Genomic DNA, 19499 nt, shown 5'->3' on the forward strand with positions numbered 1-19499 from the left:
ACCCAAACATTCTTATTATCAGCTATTTGAAATTTATTTGTTTTGTCTGATGCTGGGAGGGGGAAAGGAATTTCACCTGTAATCACCAAAAGGTATAGTGGATGTAAAGTTCACTCAGCATCATTCAAGGATGTGGTTGCTGACAGGCTAGAAATCTGTACCAACCTATCAACAATCCATGCAAGGAATGATTAGTCAGTTTGCATGCAATTTTCACTTTCAAGGTGTTGATGACTGAGGCACTCTTTCTCTCTGTCTCACAGTGGTTGCTTGCTTTGTCCTGTGATCACTCTGCTAATATTATTATTATTAGCTTTATTTATAAAGCGCTGTAAATATACACAATGTAATAACACAAACATTTATTTGGGGCATTTTGGCCACTGCCTCAGTGACCCAGCAGCCAGCGTGCATCTAGGTTTATGTAAGTACTGCTGAGACCTACACTCCTTGGCTTTCCTCACGTGAAAGAAAATGTGCTTCTAAAGAGTGTCTATAAATATGTGCTTGCTGATTTGAAGTTTGTACTCCCTGGAAGAGCTTCATGCACATCAGCATATTGTTACCTGGGTTTTTACGAGAGACAGCTGCCATATGTTCGCCCTGCCAGGCAATCAAAGGCAAAAGCCAATTACAACAGCAACGTTGCAGGCATTAAATATGAAATACATAGTGGAAAGCCAAAAGAGACTGTCAGAGTTCTGTGATCACACAGATTTGCATTTTTTTCGTAGCACAATCCTCTTTTGATCCCTCTAAAACTCATCAGAGCAGTAATTAACTACATTGACATGTGATGGTCATTATTGTTTTGCTCCTGTAGAATTGTCTGCCCTCTGGTTTGATGAAGATGCATCATTATCCCTTTACAAAGCATAACACAAAATGGCAAACATACACCTGGGAAACCCAGATTTTGAGCTCAATATCAGTCATGCAACTTATGCACATTTATTGGGGCTGATCGCTCTAGAGAGTGTCAAACTTTTCAATGCTTTTTAAACTTTTTGCAAAAAATATTTGCCTACTGATTACCTTTGTTTGTAGTGACAACATCAGTTGCCAAACCCAAATTGGTCATGGAGAAATTTCATGTCATCCTGTTCATGATATGCTCCCGACTAGATAGGCATTTTCATGTGATTAATTCAAAAGGTATTACCCACACTTACATTTACTTTCAGAGATATAAATGATGTATTCAAACCCGACTAGATATGTAGCGTTGTGCTTTAATCATATTTACCATGGTTGACTGTTATCACTCTTGTTGTGATTAACATATGGGGATGGAAAGAATATTGGGAAATATTCAAGTGATAGAAGAGAAATGGGTTTCACAAGTCCTGGCAAATCCCAATGAGAAGAATACTTGAGAAATGAGAATCTTTCCTGTTTGGGATTCATTCTTTGTTAAAAAAAAAAAAAAGTACATTTTTCCCTCCAAAGAAATGCATTTTAAGGGCAGAAAGCAAGTTTCCTGTACAGAACACATGATTATCTATGTAGAAAAGAACACTTCTATGCAGAAAATGTGCGCACGCGCACACACACACAGATATGTACATTTTTTCCCAGAGAGTCCTGAACTGTGACTAGTCCTTGAAAACCCACAAAATTGTTAAAGACTTTCTTGCAGCAGGGAGAAAATGACAAAAGTTTGCTTTTGCCTACAAGAAAATATATTCTACTAGAAAATACTGTATGCCGAGTGGGTTTGGACTCAGAGGCAGGTGTGAAGATGAGAAGAAGGAACATTAACAACCTAAGATATAAAGATGACACAATACTACTAGCAGAAACAGACAAAGACCTGGGCCAATTACTGAAGAAGGACAAGAAGGAAAGTGCCAAAGGCCTGTTACAGACTGCCAAAATAAAGCTGCTTCGGGTCTCTTTGGAAGTATGCTGTTAAAATGATGCATGCATCCTAAGAATACAGAAGCTGCACCAAAGCTGCACTCCAGTGCTTAGGAATGGAGTGTGGCTTTGGCACGACCTCCGGACTCTTAGGACCCATGCATCATTTAAACAGCATACCTCCAAAGAGACCCGAAGCAGCTTTATTTTGGCAGTCTGTAACAGGCCAAAGTGACTAAATTAAAGCTGTCATACTTTGGCCACATCATGAGGAAAAATGAATCATCAGAAGACGTAATGCTGCTAGAAAAGGTGGAGGGCATCAAAAGGAGAGAAGACTTCATGGTAGGTGGATAGATAAACTGAGCGGATTAGATTAGGGGGTCTTGGAGATATCTCATCTACAGGATTGCCATGAGTCAAGATCACCTCAAGGGCAGCAAACAACTGCTACTACTACTACAAGAATGCAATTTATGAAGATTTAGTTCTCCAAAATATAGACATGAAAAGAAAGTTGTGAATCAAGCTCCAAGATCTGTCTGTCTTTCTTTCTTTCTTTCTTTCTTTCTTTCTTTCTTTCTTTCTACACATAAATTTGTGGATATTTTTGGTATGCACTTTCCGTAAAGTACAGTAGTCATTTTCTTTATTAACTAAAGTATGCTGGTACCCATTTTTCAAACATATGGATTTTTAATTGGGCACATTTACTTGCACACAATTTGAAAACATTAAAAGAAAAGAATCTGATGCTTGCAGTTTCCTCCTGATGATGGAAATCCAAAGTGCACACTTTAAATTAATAAGCTTGCAGTAGCATGGCAATTAATAATACTTTTTTTTTAAATCCTTAATTTGAAATTATTTTCCAGTTACCTAGTTCTGTTTGGACATCACTCTACTCCCCCAAAAGATCTCTCAAAACTTTCATAGAATGGCAGAGGGACTTAGAAAATATATTTTCTAAATCACTTTCTTACACAGAAACAGAGCCTAATAAGGCTGCATCCACACTGCAGAAATAATGCCCCCCCCCCAAAAAAAACCTCCTTTTAATTACCATAACTGAATGTTGTGGAATGGGTTTGTAGTTTGTTGTGGCACCAAGGCTCTCTGACAAAGAAGGCTAAATATATCACAAAACCAAAAGTTGCAGAATTTCCATACATTGAGCCATGGCAGTTCAAGTGGTGCCATAGTGCATTATTTCTGCAGTGCAGATGCAGCCTGCAAAAACAAACAAACAAGATTAAAACTCCCAGAATGCTAACTTTCCAAACTTGTGCAAAGATGTAGCACAGCCACTGTGTAACTATGGTGGAGTTACATGGGCCTAAATATTCCAGGGATGTTGTGCAATATTCTGCCACCTGTTGCCTTGGGCACTCCATTGTGAGCCTGGGCATCTGTTTGCATGTGCATTCTGCTGTGCTGATTCTGAGGTCAGATCAAGGCACCCAGTATTGATCACATGGATTGACACCTCAATCTGACATCAAAGTGAGTGACTTGCACCAGTGTTGGTAGTAGAGGCTGACACAGTGGGACATGTTAGCTGCCCAGTGTTGCAGTGGAGGGTTCCTGATCTTCCAGGAAGATGCAGCACAAAACATGATTGATTTTAACCAGTTTTAATGGTGTTATATCTTGGGTTTGGTGCTGAATTGTCTAGGTGTCATCTGGACAATTCATACCCGAACCACAGTTTGGGCCATGTGTCAGGTCTGGAAACCATGCACTATGAGGAGTGGCTTAGGGAGCTGGATATGTTTAGCCTGCAGAGGAGTAGGTTAAGGGGTGTGACGTGATGTTTAAATATTTGAAATGATGTCATAGTAAGGATGGAACAAGCTTGTTTTGTGTTGCTCCAAAGACTAGGACATGGAGGAATGGATTCAAACTGGAGGAAAAGAGATTCCACCTAAACATTAGGAATAATTTCCTGGTAGTAAGAGCTGTTTGTCAGTGGAATATGCTGCCTGGGAGTGTGGTCGAGTCTCCTTCTTCTTTGGAGGTTTTCAAACAGAGGCTGGATGACCATCTGTTGGGAGTGCTTTGATTGTGTCTTCCCACATGGCAGGGATTAGACTGGATGGTCCTTGTGTTGTCTTACAACTCTATGATTCTTCCATACTTGCTGCCATGGGAATAAGGTGAGGATGTTTTATTTGCAGACAAGGCCTATGTAAATGTTGATTTACACCAAGCAAGCATAATGTAGGATCTTGGCAATAGATTCAGAGATGTATGGAGATGTAGATATATGTGTTTCAATATCCTAGATGTGTTTTTTTTAATAGGCATAAATATCTGTTTGTCATGTGGGAGTAGTGTTTTTGGAGTCTGCCTGGAGCAACTGTTTGTCACCCAATTTTCCTCAAGCTATGACAGGAGCTCTGTGTCCATGTCAGAAAATTTGCTGAGAATAAATTTAAAAAATAGTAAGAGATGCCGCCGCAACACGGCAACAATCTGTTCAGCTGTCCTCTGTTGTTTTGATGGCATCTGCCAACTTGACACATGGAAGTTTTTGATGGAAACCATCAACACTGACCCCATCAGGTTTGGGGCTGCCCTACAAGGGAAGTGCTGCATAAGCCTTTGTGTCTCATGCTTATTACCTGTGACATTCCTGACATGACAAGACATGTGGTGGAACAAACGTGATATGGCTTTAATCCACAGATGTCGGCAGTGGCTCAATAATGAGATCGGAGTCAAGAGTATTCTGCAAAAACTTGGCTATCCAGGCTTTTGACAGAAAATCAAGTTCCCAGTTCATTGTGACAGCTAATACTAATGACTGCTTGACAAGTGCTGTTCTGATAGGCACTGCCAATAAAAGGGAATCAAATGTGACCAGAAAAAGTGTGTTTTTGTGTGTCTGAGCATGTGTGTAGAAATGCCAGATAATTGTTGGGATGCTTTAAAAATGAGGAAAACGTATACACCCTTTGGCCAAAATCCTGATGTCTTAAATATGTGTACATTCTCCTATAGAAGCAATTGCACATTTTTGTCCAGTGTGGAAAAATCCACATCCAGTTCAAGCTTGGAGAAGTGAAGCTGCACATGCAGTGTTATTGTTGCAGATGAATGCACATTGTGCATTGAAACCAACATGTATTTGGTTCTACATTTGGCTGCAAATTTGCTTTTCTCATGCCTCTCCCTTGAGAGCTTGGCTTCAGAAGATGAAATAGATCTACTGCAGCTATGCCTTACTCCAGCTCATTGTGATAGACATCTGAGAGCGCCTCAGGAGGAGAAGGAGGAAGGAGACATGGCTCCAAGTCCTTGGGAAAGGTGATGGCTTCAGCATTTGGCACTAACACAGTCCTTCCACTACAGGTTGAGTGAGAGGCTGTGTTCATGCAGCTGGGAAACATCCTCTTGAAATACGGTCCACAAATTGTGTGGGGCTGAGTCAGAGGGCTTTATAAATCAAGGGCTTTCCCCTCTTTCACTTGTGGGAAACAAGCTTGGGTTTCCCTTCAGTCTGCATCTACTGTGAGACCTGACTCCGTCATTTATGACCCTGGACTGTTTCTTGCTACTTGTGAACCATGCTTGGATTTACAGCTTTTGACTCTGGCCCTTTTATTATTGGATAATGTTCCTTTAGCTTCTGTTATTGGATGTTTGATCCTTCAGCTTCTGAACTTCTGGTGCTCTGCCTGTTGGTGCAGTGTGAGAGCAGGACATGTCTTGGTTCAGTTGCCATTTAGTGCAAGGGATGCACAATGATTAATGTAGAGACTTAGGTTATGACATTCCAATGTGGGATCTTCATTATGATATGTTACCTTTATATCCTATATGAGCTCAGTTCCATACTTCCCATAGGAACCAACACAACCCTAATCCTTTTATCAATCCCTGCCTGTTCCTTCTCATTGGGCCTAGTTATTAGATACCTTATATCCTGCCCTTTCTCCAATAAGTGGCATAGTGGTTAGAATTGTGAGCTGGGAAAACCAGGTTTGAGTCCTCCTTGTGCCACAAAAGTCAATGGGTGACTATAATTAGAAACACTGTAAGGTTTACTAATATGGGTGACTTAAAGTGTAAGTTAGTGAAGTTTAGGAGTAGTTTCAATGAGCATGTTAACTTGGAAGTAATTCCATTTTTAATCACTGGGCTAATCGTTGATGATCACCTACCACAAAACCTTCAGGATGGCATCAAGCTGTGCATAAAAAAAGTATTAAAAATTCAATATTTTAACAACTATTTTAATAACTATTTCAGGGTGCTGCTACAGAGCTCTGTGCATGTGCTCCCTTCCATAGAGTTCCCCTGAAATAACAACTGTTGACCTTCTACTGGCACATCACAGAATATGTGATGCTTTTTAGTGGATCCTGTACTTTCCCTCTCACTGCAATGAATAGATGCGATTTGACACTACTTTAGCCGCAATGGCTCAATGCAATGGAATTCTGGGGTATACAGTTTTATGAGAGATTTAACCATCTCTTGTCAAAGAGCTCTGGTGCCACAACAAACTACAAATCCCAGAATTCCACAGGAAAGAGCTAAGCCAATTAAAGAGGTGTCAAACTGCATTAATTCTGCAGTATGTCAACAGACTATGGCTGCATCCTCACTGCAGAAATAATCCAGTTTGACACCACTTTAACTGCTATAGAATTCTGGGGTTTGTAGGTTGTTGTGGCACCAGGACACCCTGACAGCAAAGGCTAAATGTCTCACAAAACTACAGATCCCAAAATTCCATAGTATTGAGCCATGACACTTAAAGCAGCATCAAACTAGATTATTTCTAGAGTGCAGATGCAGCCTAAGTCTAAGCAAATTGGGTTTTTCAACCTGTCTGTACCATATTTAGGCCCTTCTGACTTTTTTTATTCGCCACACTTTCCTTGTCGAATCTAATACAGAGGAAACCTTTAGGCAAAGGAGAAGTACATATATAATCACACTGAGGTCAGGATATGGGAGAGAGAAAAAATGGAAATGAGGCTCAGAGTTGTTTGAGTCACTGATCGTACAGTTTTGACACAGACCACATTTTTCCTTGTTATCTAATATACAAATTGAATAAGGAGGGGATACAGCAGGGAAGCAGTGAGGATCTGTGTGAAGAACCCCACTGGCGAATCTCAAATTACACCAAACTAGCCTTTTGCTGCCTTAATTAGGGAAGCGCTGAAATGCTCAAGTGACGCCAATCGTCTCTCTCTGACCTGCGGGTGAGTAACACACCGGAAAGCTTGGGCATCCTCACAATTATCATAATAGGATTTTTCCTCTGCAAGCAGATGTTCCATGAAGTGTGAATAAGACTGCAGTCTTAACTATTCAAAAAGCATAAGAGAATAACCCATATAGGATCCGCTGTATTCACCCACGGCATTTTTCAAACTGTCCACCTGCTGTGACCTGCTCCTGCAAAAGAATATGAGAGGACCCATGTTAGATCAGACCAAAGGCTTATCACAGGACACATCCACATGGGTCAACTGAACCAGTTTCCCCACAACTTTGCCATCACCTGTTTTCATGATGCAGGACCAAACCTCTAATTAGACTGTGGACTGTCTTTACAATGTGAGTCCAGTTATGCATCAAATCCAAGGCACTGGATTTGATTTACTTTTTGCTCCAGATTTTCCTTTTGCTCCAGTGTTTCAGACATGGCCAGCAGTTGTAGGATTCTGGGAGTTATGATGTAAAAAAATAACTTTACCAAACTGTGGGTGGTATTACACATGTGTCTTTCTGGCAGACATTGCACAGATGCAACCACTGTGGCCAACCACTGTGGGAACAGAGTATTGGCTTAGGGCAGGTTTACATTGGCCAAAATACTCCAGGATGATTCCAGAGTAATCTAGTCCCAGAGCTGCCCTGAATTTCTCTGTTACTTCTACATTCTGACACTATGTGGCTGCCAAAAAATTCCTGGAAAATCTGCAGCCAGACTGGAATAATACTGGGCAGATGTTTACATAGGATACCACTGTGCCATGTAACACCAGCACCGGTGGCGTGAGTCGCTCCCTCTGCAGTCATAAGAGGGGACCCAGTGATGTGATCAAAGTTGGGTGTCTCATTTTCGACCTCGGAGCAAGTAACCCATGCCAATGGTGCTGATGCCAAGTGACACAGCAGGATATGTGTATAGACAGCCACCCAGCATCATTACTGGAATGTAGAGGTAACAGAGAAATTTGGGGTCAGCCTGGAGTATTTTGACCAGTGTAGATCTGCCCTAAACCAATACTCTGTTTCCATAGTGGTTAGCCACAGTGGTTGCATTAATGCAATGTCTGCCGGAAGGACACAAATGTAATAGCACCCAGAGTACAGAAAAAATTACTTTTTTTGCATTTTGACCATTTTCAGTTATTTTTGATATTACTGACCATGATGGAACAATGGTCTAAATCTGTTTAACTTGAATTTCTTTGTTACCTTGTTGATATTTGTTATCAAGTTGATTTTGACTTATGGCAACTCTATGAATGAGAGATGTCTTAAATCCCTGTTCGTCAATCATAATCATAATTATAATCATAACCATCTGACCTACTCAGGTCTTGCAAATGTATGACTGTGGCTTCCTTGATTGAATCATTCTACCTGTAATGTGGTTTCCTGCTTTTCCTACTTGTTGCTATTGTGTGCTTTCAAGTTGTTTCCGATTTATGGCAACCCTTCAGTGAGTCTCTATCATGGGTTTTTTGAGGGATTGAGACTGTGTGAGTCATCCAAAATAATCCAGTGGGTTTCCATGGTCGATCTCCGGAGTTGTAGTCCAGTGCTTAAACCACTATGCCACACTGGCTTACCTTTTACTACAACCTTTCACTTTACCAAGCCATCATCTTTTCCACTGAGTCATGTCATCCCACAATATGTCCAAAATATGACAAAATACAGTCAGCTTTACTTCTAGTGCTTCTAGCCCAAAGTATTCTGGTCAGTGTAGATGAGCCCTCTCTGGACCAACCATGTGTTTTACCTTAGCTTTTGACCCTGATCCTGTGCCTCTAATAACAGCCTGATCCACATAAATTAAACAGATGGATCTTACTTCATCCACCATATTCTCATATGCAGTAGAGAAGAATCATCTACTTAATTTCAGCATGTCAGCTACAGGATATTGGCATTAGCAAGGCACTCCTATTTACTTAATAGATCTACATGTTTTGCCAGTTCCAGGCACACCATCCATGGCCAATAAAGGGAATCTCAGCTGTGTAACTCAGCTTTAATTATGATTTCAACAACCCCATTGAGATATTGATGCTTCAGCCCAGACTATTTGTTGCCTGAATTGCAGGGAGTAACTCTGCAGGAGTTGTCACAGTGATAGAAGCCAGGGTGAGGGGGAAGATTGTTAAAATACTAATTAGCTAAATGCTAATTGAAGCCACATAGCATGCAGCCAAGTCCAGCTCTCTCTTTGGATAGTTGTTGGGTCCCCCGAGACCTGGCAAGACTCATTTCATCTCTGTTGCCTCTCTTGGATCTCCTGCTCTGGGTGGTTGGTCCTGAGCCACCATTTTAATGTGGCATACCGCCAATGATGTTGCATCATTCTTGAAAAGAGTAGGAAATATAAAATGATAGCACAGATGCAGAGTTCATTACCAGTCTTGAAAAGTTATTTCTGAGGACTGTTGTTGTTGTTAACTGCCCTCAATCAATCCTGACCCATAGCCACCCTGTGGATGAGATATCTCCAAGATTTCCTGTCTTCTACTGTTCTGCTTAGTTCCTGCAAACTCATACTCATGACCTGCCTAATAGAGTCCATCCGTCTAGCATGTGGCCTTCCTCTCTTTCTACTTCCCTCCACCTTTTCTAGCATTATTGTTTTTTTCAATGAGTAGCACCTTCTCATGATGTGTCCAAAGTATGACAGCCTCAGTTTTGTCATCTTGGCTAGGACCCACTTGTTTGTCATTTTGGCTTTCTGTGGAATCTTCAGCACTGTTCTCCAGCACCACATTTCAAATTGATTGATTTTCTTCCTATCCACTTTCTTAACTGTCCAGCTCTCACATCCATACATGGTAATAGGGAACATAATGGTTTGTGTGATTTTAACTTTTGTGTTCTTTGAATTTTAGGATCTTTTCTATTTCTTTCATAGACATCCTCCCCATTCTTAATTTTATTCTAATTTCCTGGCTGCAATCCCCATTGCTATCAATGTTTGATCCCAGGTATGAGAACTCTTTTAGTATTTCTGTTTCTTCATTGTCTAGGTTGAATTTGTATAGATTCTCTCTGGTCATTATTTTTGTTTTCTTTATGTTCAGCAGTAAGCCTTTGCACTTTCTTCCTTGATCTTTCTTGGTAGTTCCAGATCTGGGAGGTTTTCTGCTAGTATTGTGGTGTCATCTGTGTATCTTAGATTATTGACATTGCTTCATCCTATTTTCACTCCTCCTTCTTCTATGTGCAAGCCTGCTTTTCTTATAATATATTCTGCATATAAGTTGAACAGGCTACAGCTCAATAACACCTTGGAGCACCCCTAAGTGTTCACTTCTAATATCTACTTAAGTGGAGCATTGCTGTTCTTGAAAGCTACCTAGAATGAGCCTGGAAGCACTGAAAGAGGCTGAAAACATAACAAGACTCCCCAGAATCTCTCAGCCAGAAAGGTCAGTGGCCATGCTGCCTGGGGGATTCTGGGAGCTGCTTCCCCCTTCTGCTTGTTTCTATGAACCTACTGCTACCAAGTACACCTCTGGTCCCCATAAAGAGGGGAACACTGATGGATTATTCTTTTTCTTCCACATTTGTATTTCTTTTTAAATTTTCACGTACTTTTCAGCCCATTTATGGAAGAATTGGCAAATATTGGAATGTCTGGTTTTTTAAAAAAGAAACTGAATGTAATTCTCCTCTATCTGTACAGGTTAAATTAATTAGGCATAATTAAATAATGAAATTGAAATAGTCAAAGAATTCTCATACCTTGGTTCAAATACGGAGCAGTACAGAGACTGCAGTCAAATCAAAAGAAGACTAGGATTGAGAAGGGCAGGCATGAAAAAACTGGACAAGTTCATAAAGTGTAAAGACATAACTCTTAACAATAAACTGAGGATCATCCAAGCCATTGTATTTCCCATCACCACATACGAGTGTGAGAGCTGGACAGTGAAAAAAAAATGATAGCAAGAAAATCAACTCATTTGAGATGTTGTGCTGGAGAAGAATGCTGAGGATATTGTGGATGGCCAAAAAGACAAACAGTTGGGTCCTAGAATAGATCAAGCGTCAACTCTCCCTGGAAGCCAAGATGATTAAATTCAGGCTGGCGTATTTTTGCCAAAAATACAGCAAAAATAAAAATAAAATACCCTCAAAAGAATGGAGCAAAAGCAACCTCGGCAAAGATGTGCATGCCCTGAAACACATGGAGTTATGGAGCTGGTCTGGAAGGGACCATAGACTGCCAAAGCATAACATTCACTTAAGAAATGTGTTACAAATATGGTGAAAAGTCCCCCACTGCTCCTAGTGGGTATTGGGGGGTCACATAGGAATGGTTTAGAAATTTTTGGCAGTGAGGAGTGTGGTGGAGGCTTTGCTGGTGAGCTAATGAAGGCCCCTAGTTTCTCATAGTTGACCATGGGTGAATCTACACTGTGGAAATAATGCACTTTGACACCACTTTAACAACCATGGCTCCATTCTACAGAATCCTGAGATCCGTAGTTTCGTGAGCCACCATCACTCCTTGGCATTGAATGCTAAAGACCTTATTAAACTACAAATCCCAGGATTCCGTAGGATGGAGCTACAGTGCTTAAAGTGGCACCATATTGCATTATTTCTACAGTGTAGATGCATGCTATGCCAGTTCTAGATATAGTCTGTGACCTGATCTTTATTCAGAAGAAGCTACGATCCCAGTCTTCTGTGGCAGGTTCTTTCACTCTCTTAATTTTTCCAGCTGGAGCACTTAGTTACTCAGTGCCTCTTCTTTATAAATCTCCATTTAAAAATATCTCTGTTGGAACTGTTTTCACATTACAGGAAATTAAACCTTTTGCTATATTTATTTTATTTTTAATAGGTGTAATTTGGAGAATTAATTTCCAGAGTATAAAGTTAAGGCACTTTTTGAATGTAATGATGAACCACTTGCTAATAAAGTCTATTTAGCTTAATTTGGCTAAATACTTTATGCATACTTGCAGCCTCAACACACATCCAATACTCTCTCACACACTTGGGACCACTGTTTTATTTAAAACATCTAATGAAGAACTACAGCATGCTTCTCAAGAGAAATGCTCTCTTTCAAATGTGCGGTTTTATTATTCTGTTTCGGAATAAAAAATGGGGGAAAGGAGTTTTGTGGCATCTTTAAGACTAACCAATATGAAAAGGGATCTTGTAGCACCTTTGAGACTGAGTAAAAGAAACTGTAGCATTACCTTTCATTGACTTAGAACAGTGGTTACTAAATTTTGCTCTTTCAAATGTTTTGGACTTCAGTTCCCAGAATTCCTGACTGTTGGCGAAGCTGGCTGGGGCTTCTGGGAACTGAAGTCTAAAACACCTGGAGGACCAAAGTTTGGGAATCACTGACTTAGAACCTTATCACATGAGAAAAGAGAGCCGAAATGGAGCTAGAGAGTAGCAGCTTTCTCCTTTCTTCTCCGCTTACTGTTGAAGCACTGAGCGAAACAGTCATAAAAATGTGCCTTTTGTCATGCTGAAAAAATCCATTTGGCAAAAGGTATCCTTTTATGACAATCTCCCTTGGGAAGGAGAACGGAAATACTACAACAGCATGTGGAGAGGCACAGAGAAAGTCTCTTCTCTCTGGCTCCATTTTGTCTTTCTTTTCTCATGAGATAAGGCTCTACTGCCTCAGAGAAGTAGACAGAGGCTCAAAACAGATGGGCCAAAAGTGCTGACTTAGGGCTGCATTGGGGTTGTGGTGTTTACATGTCCGAAAGCTGAGCCGAAGAACCAGGGCAGAAGAACCAGGCCAAAGGGGAGTGGATGTAATCTATTTCTTGTCCCAGTTCAGGGCCATGGTAGCAAGCTGGACCAGGACCGGGACTGTGCAGAACACTGCGGAAGAGGATGCAAAATTGTGCCCAGATTTTCAGAAGAGCTGCTGGCACTACTGTTCTTCTCACAGTAGCAACAATAAAAGACAAAAATAGAAAAAATAGATGGAAAATGAAAGATGCATTGTTGCAAAAACTACTGCTCTTCTACCTTGAATGATTGTGTAGAAGAGGAAATTTCAGCAAGTGTCCCTAGTTATCTGGTTGTGGGACAAACAACACCCGCTGAATTTCCTGCTTCTATGCAATCATTCATGGGACGGGGCACTCTCCAGTTTCAGTCTGGCAGTGTCACTTGGGGTCCTTGCAACGGATGAGACTCACCCTTGAGAAAATTTTGAAGAGTTCACTTATCCTTGGGAAAAAGCAATGGAATGAATTTCTCTACCCTCAAATAGGTGTGAGAATGTTGAGCGACCATTTGCACACAGTTCTGGTTTGGGCTCATATAATGAGGACAAAGTTTGCCAGAATCTCAGAGGCTAGCTGAAGCTTTGGGAGTAGGATTGGCAGACTGAAGATTGAGGAAAGCTCCTGTACCTTTAATGGTTGTGTACAAGAGGGAATTTCAGCAGGTGTTGTTTGTGACACAACCAGGGAACAAGCAAGACCTACTGGCCTTCCTTCTTCTGCATAACCATTAAAGGTACAGGAGCTCTCAATTGTTTTCACTCTGGCAAACCTATTTTGTGAGCATGGTATAGTGGTCTGAGTATTGTATTAGGACTCTAGAGATGAGGGTTCAAATCCCTGCTCAGGTATGGAAAATCATCAAGGGAGAACCTTTGGCAAGACACACTCTCTCGGCCTCAGAGGAAGGCAAAAGCAAGCCTCCTCTGAATAAACCTTGCCCAGAAAAGCCCATGAAAGATCCACCTTGGGGTCGCAATAAGTCAGAAACAACTTGAAGCCACACAACAACAAAGTCCTCAAAAGTAATTTTACCAAGACCAAAAACAATACAGCACTGGATGATTGCACCAAGCTGTCCAAAGAAATGAGTTCATCATAGCAATTTATGTCAATACTCATCAATTGTTTGAGGTTCTTTGTTTATTTCTAATTATTCTTTTCTTGCTCTCTTCTAGCTCTTCTTTATGCAACCATTTTTGGAAATGTCACCACAATTTTCCAACAAATGTATGCCAACACCAACCGCTACCATGAGATGTTGAACAATGTGAGAGATTTCTTAAAGTTGTACCAAGTCCCTAAAGGCCTTAGTGAACGAGTCATGGATTATATCGTCTCCACATGGTCCATGTCCAAAGGGATTGATACAGAGAAGGTATGACTTTGTGTGTGTATCTGTGAAGCTCCGGTTGTCAACTAATTCAACCCAACTTGCAACATTTCCTAACAAATTAAGCAATGGAGGGAGTGGTGTTCTGATGCAGAATTCTATGCATGCTCATTAATTATTTTTTATATAGAATTAGGGTACTTAGCTGAGTATCAAAAAGATATCAAGATGGGCTCAGGACTCCTAAGCATAAGCTTTTGTAAACTTGATGTACTTCCAAACAAGCATCTGAGTGGAAGATGTAGCATAAATTTTTGTAGACTTTGTGTACCTCCTCCAGTGCATTTGAATGAAAGACGTTGTAACATAGGCCTTCCTAGACTTGATCTACTTCCTCAGAAGCATCTGAGTGAAAGACATAGTAGCATAAGGTTTTGTTGACTTGGTCAGATCGCCTCTGAGGAAGAAGTCTATGAAAGCTTAGGCTACAATGTCTTCTGCACAGTTAGTCTGAAATGTCTTACAATATACTTTTGCATACTAATATTTCAGACTATGGACTCTCTCACATGGGATTAAGAGTGGCTTACCTTTCCTGAATTCAGTGCTAATTCGGAAGGCAGCCCGTTCCTATCACACATAAATCACCACTGAATCACCACCTGGGTCCTTCCCAGATGCAGCCAGGGTCATCTAAGCCATTTTGGCAGCCATTTTTAGAAGTTGGAAGCTTCCATTTTCAAAAAGGGGCTGCGGAAGTGAATTAGACGACCTGGGCTGCATCCGGGATGGACCCAGGCAGTGATTTGATGGTGATTTATGTGTGATAGGAACTGGCTGCCTCCCGAATTAACACTGAATTCGGGAATGGTAAGCCACTCTTTTAACCCCATGCAATAGGGTCCTATGTCTCTGAATTCTTAACTTAAGTAATTAAGTATACTTAACTAAGGAACTGATACAAGATTCTCTCTAATTATTATTATTATTATTATTGGGAAGAAAATGCGGGCCACAATTAAGAGACCACCATGACCATGGCTAAAATACCTGCCACTTTGGACAGCAGCAAAAACAATGAGGAAAAAGGAAGAGAATGAAAACCTAATGGGAATAACCAAACAACAATGAAATTAATGAATAAATAATGAAATGAACATGCTTTTTACCAACAAATAATGAAAAGAATGAGCTTTTAAATAATAAATTATGTGCTGAAAGATTTTTTAAGAAACCTTTTATTTCCTCCGTCATACTTTATACTTCTAGAACTAGGGCATAATATTTCCTTTATTGCCACATTTTCCCTCTTGTCATGCCAACAACTGAGACGTGATGCTTCTGGCTACATCTTCCTGCTTTTATTTTTTTGCTTGGCATACAAATATATTGATATTTATAGATATACAAATTCTCAGCCGTTCATCTAGCTACTTGGGGTTACTTACAGATCCATTACATTTAAACGAGTGTATTAGCAGATTTATTCTCTCACACTAGCAAGAAACAATGAGATCATTGCAATTGCAGTCTTTAGCTGGATTTTACTTCTTTGAGTTTTCAGACTACAGGCATTGCTCTGTTGCAGGCAATTGTTGTTTCATCGACAACAACAACAAAAAATCTCACAACATTCTTTGGAATAGTTTTTATTCCATTGTGGTGTTATTCATTCCAGTCTCATATAGTATATTTTAGGCACCAAAGTGTTCTATTATGAGAAGTACAATTCCCTTCTTTACAAGCTAAATAATAAAAGGAGCTTGGAGGAATTGCATATGCCTGCAAAGAGAGAGAGAGAGAGAGATTCTATATTTAAACCTTTGCAGCAGAGTTCCTATGGTGACAGAAAGTGGTAACTGTACAGGAATGTGAGGATATAAAAATAAAGGCTAGCCAATATGTCACGAAAGAAGTGTGCCACCTTAAAATAGTTTGTGTCGATGTGTCCTCAAGCAAAAGAAACAGTGTATATGAAGCTGTGCTCTGGTTTGTAGCAGGACACTATGAGGCTCTGGGCTTATTGCTGTTAGTTGCCATCAAGTCAAGTTCAACTTAAGGTGACCCGATGGACAAGAGACCTCCAAGTGTCACTGTTGTCAACCTGCTGAGGTCTTGCAAACTCAGGACCACAGCTTCTTGAGTGACCCTCTCTACCTCTGATGAGGTCTTCCTCTTTTCATACTGTCTTTACCTTACCAAGCATTATTTTCTTTTCTAGGGAGTCATGTCTTCTCATGATATATCCAAAATATAATAGTCTTGGTTTAATCATCTTTGCTTCTAAGGAGAGCTCAGGCTTGATTTGCTCTTGGATTAATTTATTTGTCATTTTGATAGTCCACATACCCATAGAACTCTCCTCCAGCACCATGTTTCAAATAAGATGATCCTCTTTCTGTTAGCTTTCTTTACTGTCCAGCTTTCAGAACCATTTCAAGACTCCCACCCCAACAAACAATTTCATGCACAGAAATGTTTGGACATTTATTTATTTATTTATTTATTTGATTTATATTCCACCCTTCTCTCACATAGGACCCAAAGCAGCTTATGTTATAAATGGAAACAAAACAGCTAAAACAAAATGTGGTGCAAAGTCTTTAAAAAGCATTAAACAATGAACCTAATTTGAACGCATTAAATTAAAATCAAATTGAGGCTGTCGTACTTTGGTCACATCATGAAAAGGCATGAATCATTAGAAAAGACAATAATGCTAGGAAAAGTAGATGGCAGTAGAAAGTGAAGAAGACTGTATGCCACATGGACTCAATCAGAGAGGCCATGGGACTGAATTTGCAGGACCTGAGTAGAGCAGTGGAGGACAGGAGATCTTGGAAAGCTCTTTTCCCATGAGTTGCGATCAGCTCAAGGACAGTTAACAACAACAATAAATAAAAATAAAACTTTTATTTTTATCCCGCTTTTCTGTGATGAGACAAACAAGAGCCTAAATACCCTAAAGGCACCGATGTCCTCTGATTTTGGAAGCTAAGCAGGGTTAATCTTGGTTAATACTTGGATGGCAGACCGTCAAGTTTGTAGGCTGTATTTCAGAGGAAGGGACTGGCAAAACTACATTTGAGTATTCCTTGCCTAAGAAAAACCTGAGAAATTCATGGGGTCGCCATATGTCAACAGGTGACTTGAACACACACACACACACACACACACACACACACACAAACACAAACACACACACACACTGCAATCTTTCTACATCAGTTAAAGGCTGAAAGCTTCGTTGTTTGCCAATGAAAAGAGAGAAATGGGGAGGCCAATTGTGCCACTCTTGGAAGTGGATTCCACAGATTAGGATCAGCCACTGAGAAGACTCTCTCCAGTGTCTTCACCAGATGAGTGTCTGAAAGTGGGGTGATGGAGAGAAAAGCCTTTTGAAAAGATCATAATATTTGAGCAGGCTCATATATTTTTTAATGTGTCATCATTTTGACCGATGTATGCTTTGGGTCAAATGGCCAGTTTCTCAGCCAGATATCTACTTATGCTTTTCGCCAAACATCTTTTATATAGATTACAGTTTAAAAAGAAGGCACAGGGTAAAGCAGATGTACAACTAGGCAGGGGCCCAAATTGCTTCCTTGAAGTCATCTCCCTGATGAAATTTTCTGTCATTTTTCAAATTTCTAGCATTGCAAAGAATGAGATATTAAAAATCATTCACATCTGGAATCCTTTTATTTGGTGTGTCCTCCCACATTCTGGATGACCTACAAATGCCTAGAGAAGTGTTTTTTCCTAGGGACATCTAGGTTCTCCAGCACAACTCTCTGGTCAACATCTGGCAGAGTTGCGCTGGAGGACCTAGAGATTCTTAGAAAGAACAGATTAATCAAAATGGCAAATAATCAAATCTGAAAAAGTCAAAGCTGCAAATGGGGAGGGCTAACTGTATATCTGAAGAGCTCAAGGCAGCATAGGTCCATAATACAGCGAACCCGCTTTGGCAACAGGTTAGTCATCCATGAACTGGTGCTCCTATGGATGGTCTCACCCCATATTAGCCAATGGCAGTGCATATGTCATGCACCTGTAATGCAGGTGCATGTCCATTTCTACCCATTGATTAATATAGGCTTGAGCTCCTATGTTTTTTTCCAGTCTGTGGAAGAGCCTGGAACCAGGCCACCGCAGCTGGGGAGTGCCCACTGGAGCAACGTGAGAACAGATTATACGTTTTCCAGATTTGTTCTGTGTAGCAACATCCTGGAATCTCCCATTTATACATATTCAACAGAAACTAATGCACTCTCCTCAAGAAGTATAAATACAAAAGCATATAATTGTTTCTTGCATTCTTTTTTTTTTAAAAAAAACCATTTTAAAGTGTAAACTTGACACATTTTAGAAACAGAATGTCTGTGCCTCTCAGAAAAGGAGGGGAATGCCAAGAGAGCACTCTTCAAATAAGGTCTGTTAAGCGGTCAAGATAATATTTGCAGCAGTTCTTGGGAACAGTTAAAATACTCACCTTGGAAGTGAATAACTCACTTTTAATTGAAACACACTTGACAGCCGGTGAAAAATTAATAGGTTGCTTCTCTTGCTGTGAAAAAAATAGGTCATTCTGCAGAGATTGGCAAATAATGTTTGTTTAGCCAACACAATTTCAGTTAAGGTAGCCCTCCGCTAGTGATAAAAAAAAACCTTAATGTATATTTTCCACCTTAGACTTCTTGATTATTTCTGGACTACAGTGATGCTAGGTTTTATGAAGCCACAGGGAGAACATAGTACTGAGTGGTTTAGTTGAGCTTGTTTTATTTTGCCTTGCAGGAGAAATGGAAGCATTCAGTGAAAAACAGTCATATTTAACACAAACAGAAATGCCAACTATTCATGGCTTCAAGACCCTTTAGGCCCCTCATCCCAACTCTGCTGCTATTTTTATTTCTACTCTCTTTTTTTCTGGCCCACCTCCAAGTTCTTTCTTTTTCATTGGTTTTTCTCTTCAACCTGTTTCTCATTCAGTCTTCTCTAATCGTTCTCCTCTTCATCCCTTACCAGGCACCACCTTCCCTTTCAACCATTTGAAGCGTTCTGGAGTCACACAGAGAAAAGCATTACATGGAATTGCCTAGAGGCCCCATAGAGAAATAAATGTTTCAGGCTTATCTCCAGCTTTGTCTTCTCTGGTTAGGGAAAGTTTGGCTTTTACTGGCTGAAAAGAGCTCTTCAGGCTACAAACAGATTTCCAGTTTTCAAGGGTTTAAGGTCTTTTCCAGTTCTTTTAATTATGTGCAATTTCTATGTTATGATCCAGCATGGCACAGTAGTTTGAGTGCTGC

General features: G+C 40.3%; 1 protein-coding gene across 1 annotated transcript in view; it reads left to right on the plus strand.

The window, feature by feature from the left end:
* The window catches only part of KCNH5 (potassium voltage-gated channel subfamily H member 5), a 246221-nt gene that overhangs the window by 141760 nt on the left and 84962 nt on the right, over positions 1–19499 (plus strand). Inside the window, exon 8 of the mRNA XM_042459356.1 lies at positions 14033–14232. Within this exon, the coding sequence (XP_042315290.1) occupies positions 14033–14232 (200 nt within the window). The remainder of the gene's footprint in view (positions 1–14032; positions 14233–19499) is intronic.

Source organism: Sceloporus undulatus, chromosome 1 (assembly GCF_019175285.1).
Source record: "Sceloporus undulatus isolate JIND9_A2432 ecotype Alabama chromosome 1, SceUnd_v1.1, whole genome shotgun sequence".
Classification (NCBI taxonomy): Eukaryota; Metazoa; Chordata; class Lepidosauria; order Squamata; family Phrynosomatidae; genus Sceloporus; species Sceloporus undulatus.